General features: G+C 49.9%; 3 protein-coding genes across 3 annotated transcripts; 2 read left to right on the top strand and 1 right to left on the bottom strand.

Annotated features, from left to right (window-relative positions):
* The first annotated feature begins 437 nt into the window (after positions 1-437).
* On the top strand, positions 438-3,164 carry DIP-gamma (Dpr-interacting protein gamma). Its single transcript, XM_001358638.4, has 10 exons — positions 438-589; positions 1,035-1,153; positions 1,211-1,311; positions 1,372-1,478; positions 1,546-1,719; positions 1,777-1,905; positions 1,987-2,185; positions 2,251-2,399; positions 2,498-2,557; positions 2,632-3,164. The coding sequence occupies exons 1-10, from the start codon at positions 499-501 to the stop codon at positions 2,748-2,750; spliced, it is 1,248 nt and encodes a 415-aa protein (XP_001358675.3). The 5' UTR covers positions 438-498; the 3' UTR covers positions 2,751-3,164.
* Positions 3,165-3,176: 12 nt separating this feature from the next.
* LOC6897273 (prolyl 4-hydroxylase subunit alpha-2) lies at positions 3,177-5,310 on the bottom strand. Its single transcript, XM_002137397.4, has 8 exons — positions 5,035-5,310; positions 4,824-4,975; positions 4,614-4,764; positions 4,363-4,556; positions 3,781-4,304; positions 3,672-3,725; positions 3,452-3,617; positions 3,177-3,381 (listed from the first exon to the last, which is right to left on the bottom strand). The coding sequence occupies exons 1-8, from the start codon at positions 5,205-5,207 to the stop codon at positions 3,320-3,322; spliced, it is 1,476 nt and encodes a 491-aa protein (XP_002137433.4). The 5' UTR covers positions 5,208-5,310; the 3' UTR covers positions 3,177-3,319.
* Positions 5,311-5,368: 58 nt separating this feature from the next.
* Positions 5,369-7,503, top strand: LOC6897274 (bromodomain-containing protein 4-like). The gene is made up of 2 exons (XM_002137398.3): positions 5,369-5,995; positions 6,085-7,503. Exon 2 carries the CDS (start codon positions 6,088-6,090, stop codon positions 7,441-7,443), a length of 1,356 nt encoding a protein of 451 aa, XP_002137434.2. The 5' UTR covers positions 5,369-5,995; positions 6,085-6,087; the 3' UTR covers positions 7,444-7,503.
* Positions 7,504-7,688: the final 185 nt, after the last annotated feature.

Here is a 7,688-nt window from a genome sequence, read left to right on the forward strand (position 1 = left end):
ATTTAAGCCGATGATTCCGATTCCCCTTCCCATTCCGATTCCTCTTTAGCGATTTTCATGCCATACCATCCCGATTTTGATTTAGATTTTGATGTTTTTTGCTCCCATTCTGTTTACTTGCAGATGTCGGCGGCCGCGGCAGCGGGTGGCAAAGGCACTGCCATGGATGTGGATGTGGTGCAGGCAGCTGGAAATCAAAGCCCAATTGGCACAAACACGCGGTAAATAGAAATCGCAATCGAGGCTTGCAATTGAAAATAGAAATTCGCATTCAAATGCAAATAGAAATAGAAATAGAAATTGCCACGAGACCCCAAACAACAAACAGGGCGAAAAAAACAACTAAAATACCCATAAAATAACACAAAAACAAAGAGAGAGAAACAGTAAGAGAAAATTGGAAGAGAAACAGCAGCTGCTGCTGCCGGTTCTGCTGCTGCAGCAAATAACTGAACCACAACGACAAAAACAAAAACAACAACAAAGGACAACAACAATATGGAGAAGCTACTGCTATCGCCGGCGCTGTTTGTCATTTTGATAATGGCCACAAAATGCGGCAATGCCGTTGCACAGAATCAGCATCACGGTAAGTGGGCAAAAACGGGTGTAATGGGTGCAGCAGAAGCCATGCTAGAGCTTCTATCGTTCACGAGATGAAAATTAGGTTGTGGGCTTTAATGAGTAGATCACATCCTCAGGCTTAGAATTTGCAAAGTAACCACAGAAACTTTTTTAAAAATTCAATAACCTCTGTTTGGTGACTCACCGAGCTCTCATAATTTTCACGGGGCATTTAAAGCGCCCATATCAAAACATATTAATGGTTTGAAAAGGGAATTGTCTAATCTTTCATAGGATTTTTTATTCATGTCGATACAATGGCTGTAACTGAATTTACAACGAGGCCAAGTTGATATTTTGTACCATGTTAAATGTTTCTTTATCTATACAAAAGTGAAAATAAATGAAGATACATATAGACCGTTTTTTGTATCAGTTAATCAACTAAATCCCATCCTACATCCCCACAGAAAGCAACTCCCAGTTGGATCCCGACCCAGAGTTCATTGGCTTCATCAACAATGTGACATATCCGGCTGGACGGGAGGCCATACTCGCCTGTTCCGTGCGAAATCTAGGCAAAAACAAGGTAAGCTTCGATGATCTCTGTAGAGTTTCCAGGGCATTTATGATGTACTCCAAACAGGTGGGCTGGTTAAGGGCCTCCGATCAAACTGTGCTGGCCCTGCAAGGCCGTGTGGTCACCCACAATGCGAGGATCAGTGTCATGCACCAAGATATGCACACGTAAGTAGTAGAAGAGATTCCTTTGACATGGATTACCTATATTCTTTGGACCACTTACAGATGGAAACTGAAGATCAGCAAGCTGCGTGAGAGCGATCGAGGCTGCTATATGTGCCAGATCAACACGAGTCCCATGAAGAAGCAAGTCGGATGCATCGATGTCCAAGGTTTGTCTTGCCACGAGACCATTTCTCTCATATAGCATATGTTAATGACCCACTGCTTCTATAATAGTCCCACCCGACATAATCAATGAGGATTCCTCCGCTGATATGGCCGTGCAGGAGGGCGAGGATGCCACGCTCACCTGCAAGGCCACTGGCAATCCTCTGCCCCGCGTTATCTGGCGACGGGAGGATGGCGAAATGATACTCATACGAAAGCCAGGCAGTCGCGAGCTGATGAAAGGTCTGTACTCTAGTCTTGTATTTGATATGTTGATACATTTGGACGTTGTTTCTTTAGTGGAGTCCTACAATGGCTCTTCTTTGAGATTGCTTCGTCTGGAGAGGCGCCAGATGGGCGCCTACCTGTGCATTGCCTCCAATGATGTACCACCGGCAGTCAGCAAACGCGTATCGCTCAGTGTGCAATGTAAGTAGTCGATTATTAATCGATGTAATGGAATATTGTGATAACAATACAATTTCCCTGTCCTCCACCACTACACTACAGTTGCGCCTATGGTGCGTGCCCCCAGCCAACTGCTGGGCACGCCGCTGGGCTCAGATGTGCAGCTGGAATGCCAGGTGGAGGCCTCGCCCTCGCCCGTCTCCTACTGGCTGAAGGGGGCGCGGACCTCGAATGGGTTCGCCAGCGTCTCCACAGCGAGCCTGGAGTCCGGGTCACCAGGACCCGAAATGCTGCTCGATGGGTAAGGAACTGCCAACATTTGTGGGGCTTGTACCACCTCATCCTCCCCCCCTTTCCATTTTGCAGGCCCAAGTATGGGATAACGGAGCGGCGCGATGGCTATCGCGGGGTCATGTTGCTGGTGGTGCGTTCCTTCTCGCCCTCCGATGTGGGCACCTATCACTGCGTCAGCACAAACTCGCTGGGCCGTGCCGAGGGCACACTGCGGTTATACGGTGCGTATACGCAATCTCTGCCCAGCGGTGGCCAATGTCCCTTACTCATTTGTGGTCGTGGTGGTCCCTTGGGGGCGTATATACTTTGTAAATTGCAGAAATCAAGCTACACCCTGGTGCCGCGGCCAGCAACGATGATCATCTCAATTTCGTTGGAGGTAAGAGAAGAACGGAGTGCCCCATTCGAGGGAGCTATGGCTTATCTGTGTCTCTGTCTCTCCCTCTGCGGCAGGCCTCGAGGATGCGGCACGGAGTGTGGCCACCAGGAGGCACACAACGTGGCAGCCCCTCTGGATGCTGATGCTGCTGCTGCTGCTGATGCCGCTGCGACAGCGGCCTGGGGGAGCGTGATATCAAAACTGAAGAAGAGCCGGCAATCAAGTATTCCTACACGATTCCCTCGGACATCGACATCGACATCGACTACAACATCGACATCGATATCTATATCGCCTGCATTCTTGTTGTTTCTGTTACCGTTTCCATTTGCGTTCTGCGTTTGCGTTTGCGTTAAATCTCCCCTTAGTGTATATCCTCGCCACATACATATATGTACTGCCAAGGGCGCCGTCCTGCGCCAGATATCATTTGCATACGTATCAGGAATCGCGTTGTTCCCACCATTACCACCAACAGACCCCGGCCCTGGCCCTGGCCCTGGTCCTGGCCCGGATAATATCAAAGTGGACGATAGGATAGCCCCAGACCCAGCCACAGCCACAGCCACAGCCCATTCCCCCGAACATAATGTTACATTGCATATAAATTAAATATGAATACTATAAAATAGTGCATAAAATGTATTATCATAATATAAATAACGACAAAATTATTGAATAAATTATCGCAAAACAAATAAAAAAGCAAAAAAAAAAAACAGTGAAACAAAAAGGAAAAGCTGAATGGAATTGTGTTTTCCCTCACTTCCGACAGGGTTTCCTGCGCCACTGGCCTCCTGACCCACTGATCCATTTGCTGGCCACTGTTTTTTTGGGTGGGAGAAATGCAGGCTCATGAGAGTTCCATTTAAGAAGAGTCGCATATTGTCTTACCCCATCGGGTGCCGAGCAGCACGGGGCAGGCAGCATGCAGCGCTCTATAGTCACAGTTTCCGGCGTTATTCGCATTGTGCCAGACCAGGGCGGAGCCCCGATTGGGCCTGATGCCCAGGCCCAGAGCGGGAAAGGATGTAAAGCCGCCCAGGCGCACATCACTGAGCTGTAGAAAAATCAAAGGTTTCAATGGAAAATTAATGAAAAGTTAAGCCCTCACGTATAGTAGAACGGTGGCCAGGCGGTACTCCTTGGGATAGGGCTCCACGTGCGTCTTTTGGGGATGGATATCAGTTAGAAGGATCGACAGCCAAGAGCCGGGCACGTACCTGTGGCTGTTCGCAGTCCACGTGGATATAGTACTGCCCCCCAATGCCGTAGTTCAGGATTCTCAGCGGCTCGCTTTCCGCCAGATCGAGTCCTGTGATATCCTCGAGTCGCCGATGGAGCTGCTCCACAGTGGGCGTGGCATTCGCCGCCACCGACGCACTAGCAAATGTACGGATCTTGTCGTACTGGTGGCCCCGTTGGCGCTGCAACTGGGACTCACTGAGGAGCATCAGATGCCGCTGCTCGGCGGCAGAGACCACCTCGTGGTAGACGGCCACAAGGGGATCCCGGCTGAGCAGCTCCATCCGGAGCGGGGCTAGGCGCAGGAATGCAGATCCCTCTGCGGAGTAGTGGCAGCGCAGCGAGGATTGCACTGGCAGCCGACTCCTGCCCTGGCAGTTGCGCTGGTGCACAAAGTGGTAGCCCAGATTGTCGGCGAGATGGCGAGCGATCTCCACGTCCTCGGACTCGCTGGCCCCCTCCACCGCCTTTGTAAAGGCAGCGTGGCTTGCTTGGAGATCATCTGGTGAGAGAGGAGCTTAGAGATTAGAGAGCTCAAACGACGGTGGGACTCAAAGTACGTGTCGAGATTAGCGTCAAGCCCAACTGCTGCCAGATCTGGGAGCGTCCCACCTGCAGGAGCCTGTGAATGGGCTCCCACTTGTCTTCGTACTGCTCCAGGGCCACTTCCAGCCACTTGCCAGACAGGCGGCCCTTCTGCAGATCCTCCAGATGGACGCCCAATGCCAGGCAATCTGCGGAGCTCAACCTGGAACTGCAAAAAAGTGGTTTTAATGTGTGTGGCTCGGATGTGGCTCGGGGACAAGCGCACTTGTAATGCTTGTGCCGCAGTTTTCCACGTGCCATGTCTCTCTCATCCAGATCGTAGATCTCCTGAATGCGCAGCAAACCATCGGCCGCCTCCTGGAAATCCATTGGGCTGATCCCACTCAGATCGAAGTCCGCCAGCTGCTTTAAAGACTCTACAAACTATCATCTGTTAGCACCTCTGGAGGAGATCATCCTAACGACAGTTTCTCACCCTGACCCACCTCGAGGCGGGCAAAGTCCAGCCACTTCCTGGCGTCCACGTGCATCCTCCTCATCAGAGGCAGACTCCTCAAGGGATTGGCCACATAGCTGTCGGGATCTGCTCTGGCCTCCACTCTTCTGGCCATCCACTCGGCCTGCAGCCTGGAAGAAAGGATCTGCGGATAGAGCAATTCCAAGGCCCTAAAATAACATTAACCTACACTCTCATCGTGTCCACTTTCTGCTGCAGCTCCACCGCATACTGACGCACAGTCGCCAGCAGTTCGTCCTCCACCTGGAGCAGGAAGGCCAGGTGCCGTGTCGATGTGGCATAGTGCTGCTCCTCCCCAGCCCCAAGGCCCAACCACAGAAGCAACCAGTACGGAGAGATCATTCTCACTGCCAGCCTCTAGGAGGGCTAGTCTCTAATGTGTCTGTTCCAGCTGTGGCAGATCGATTGGCCAAGACGGATACGGTTGATTACGCTTCTTAGTGGATGTGGGTGAACCATTCTGTACCCTATACAACATTTTTGGAAGTTTGCATCTATGGAATTTCGCGAGAAAAACGCAGTAATCGTCAAGGTCGACAAGTTGCAAATTTTGGTCCGCGAAGGCTAGAGGGAAGAATCAAGAAATGATTGTTCAATAAAGAAAATGCAATCAATGCAAATGTCTCTTTAAGAAGCAGTCTTATACAGTCTTTCAGTGTTGGATTCCTCCAAAATTACAGAAAGTGAGGTCTCTTCATACTTCCAATTAGAGTTCTGACTCATTCTAGTTCTTTATTTCTTTTACTTACCTTTTTCTTCCTTCGGTTCTTGGTCCTTCTTCTTATTTTTCGCCAGTATTAGTACTTTTTGGTTCGAACTTTATTAACACTCAGCGCTTCAGCAACTTCCAGGGATGCACTTCAGAACATCGATGCCTTTGTATCGATTCCGTAAAAGTCATCCCTGAAAAAATGCTTGTCATAAAGAAAAAAGCACATGAAGAAAACGATTCAGATCCTACATATGAGGCTGAGATTTAATTAATTTTTTAGTTCAATAAAAAAGGGAAAGAAAATACTTGTAAGTACACTATTGTCGAGCCTTTCAGTCATTTGTTTCAGCTTAATTCCCAGCCAGAAGCGAGCAGCTGGTGAAACAAATTCAAAAAAAAGAGAAGAGAGATAATACATGTAAGTACGCTATTTGTTTCCTATTGATACAAAGTTTTAGTGCGAATGGGAAGAGAATAAAATCGCATTTTTCTAATGTCGCTCCTCAGAAAATGAATGACAAGCAAAACGATGACTTTGAGCGCGCTCTGGCGGTGCTCACAAGCCAGGTCGACGTGTCGATGGTTCCGCCACGGAGTGAGCCCAAGGTCGAGCCGGTGAATGGGATCGTGCAGCCGGCGGTGATGCCGCCGCCCCATCGCAAGGGAAGGAACACCAATCTGCTGTTGAAGCTAAGGACCGCGGTGAACGTGATGTTGCGCGACAAGTCCTCCGTCCACTTTCGACATCCCGTGAACGCCGTGAAGCAAGGCATATATGACTACCACGAAAAGATCCATAGGCCCATGGATCTGAACACCATCAAGAAGCGGCTGGAGTACTCGTACTACTGGTGGGGGGCGGATCTTCTGGAAGACATCAGATTAATTTTCGATAACTGCAAGACCTACAACAGTCCGGATTCGCCCGTCTTCCGGGACGCCGTCACCCTGTGCGAGCTATTCTGGTTGCGCATGGAGAAGCTGCAACCGGAACTGCATACCGAGATAAAGGTGGAACCCAAGCCGAAGCGCCAGCTAAAGGCTGCCTGTCGAAAGCCTCCGGTTGCAAGGGTCCCGGTCCAGACCGTGATTAAGGTGGAACCGAAGCCCGAGGAGCCGCAAAGGGCTGCCAGTGCAAGGCCTCCTCCGCCAGTGCAATTGCAGGAAATTCCATGTCCGGTGCGGCCAGTCCAGGCCAATCGGCCAGGTCCGTGTCGGCCATCGCGGGCACAGATCAGGTCCGTCGCAGCTTCCCATCGTGGCCGTGGTCGCCCTCCGATTCAGCGAGCCGTGGTTACAGCCAAGCCTGCGAGATTTTATGCTAAGCCGGAAACTATAGCCGTTCTTCCAAACAAAAAAACTGTTAAAAATTGCGGAATCACAATGAAAGTTGAACCGATTGACGAAATGCCAAAGCGACAGGGATTGGGGGTTGACCTGACTCCTTTAGATCACGAGATCGAGCGCCGCCACAGCCAGAGCTTGCTCCGGTTTCTCCGTGCGAAGCGGGACTCTTGGCCATTCAACGACTCGCAGTATTGGGCAAAGTTTGGAGAAGATCCAGACTATGACCACGACGAAGAGCGCCTTGATTGGGGCATTTTGGAGACGCTGGTGTCGGGGAAGCAGTTCGAGGGCTTCGACTGGTTCCTGAGCAAGATTCACCGGATGCTGGAGAACGCAATGTCTTGCTTTGTCTTCAACCCGTCGGTCCGCACATCGACCCAAAGGATCCACGCAACTGTTGACAAGGTGATACCCCAATATATGGAACGGATGACTGGCGCAAAGGAGAGGGCTCATGAGGGGGTGCGTGCGAAACTTGAAACCATGACCCCATTTCAAAAAGCTAACCTCTTCAAATAATAACCAAATTATGCTTTGATTGTTCATCACGTTAACAAATATTCAAGTGCAGAAAAACAATCCACACAACAGACAGACTTTTGAATAACGGTTAGGAAGCGCCCTCTCGCGTGTTTGTTCTGAACTACCTATCGGTAGCTTGCCAATCTTTCAGTCGTACAAATTTCATGAAATCCATTCACTTTATAACGTTAAATTGTACGCTGAATTCATCGGAGAATATATTATTCTATAACTCATAATAC

This window comes from Drosophila pseudoobscura, chromosome 2 (genome assembly GCF_009870125.1).
Source record: "Drosophila pseudoobscura strain MV-25-SWS-2005 chromosome 2, UCI_Dpse_MV25, whole genome shotgun sequence".
Taxonomy (NCBI): Eukaryota; Metazoa; Arthropoda; class Insecta; order Diptera; family Drosophilidae; genus Drosophila; species Drosophila pseudoobscura.

Coding starts and splice junctions, on each gene's coding strand:
- DIP-gamma (XM_001358638.4), top strand. CDS start 499: ATGGAGAAGCTACTGCTATCGCCGGCGCTGTTTGTCATTTTGATAATG. Junction 1,312..1,371: donor ATGCACCAAGATATGCACAC/GTAAGTAGTAGA, acceptor GACCACTTACAG/ATGGAAACTGAAGATCAGCA. Junction 1,906..1,986: donor CGTATCGCTCAGTGTGCAAT/GTAAGTAGTCGA, acceptor ACTACACTACAG/TTGCGCCTATGGTGCGTGCC.
- LOC6897273 (XM_002137397.4), bottom strand. CDS start 5,207: ATGATCTCTCCGTACTGGTTGCTTCTGTGGTTGGGCCTTGGGGCTGGG. Junction 4,765..4,823: donor CCGCCTCGAGGTGGGTCAGG/GTGAGAAACTGT, acceptor GATAGTTTGTAG/AGTCTTTAAAGCAGCTGGCG. Junction 3,726..3,780: donor TGGACTGCGAACAGCCACAG/GTACGTGCCCGG, acceptor CATCCCCAAAAG/ACGCACGTGGAGCCCTATCC.
- LOC6897274 (XM_002137398.3), top strand. CDS start 6,088: ATGAATGACAAGCAAAACGATGACTTTGAGCGCGCTCTGGCGGTGCTC.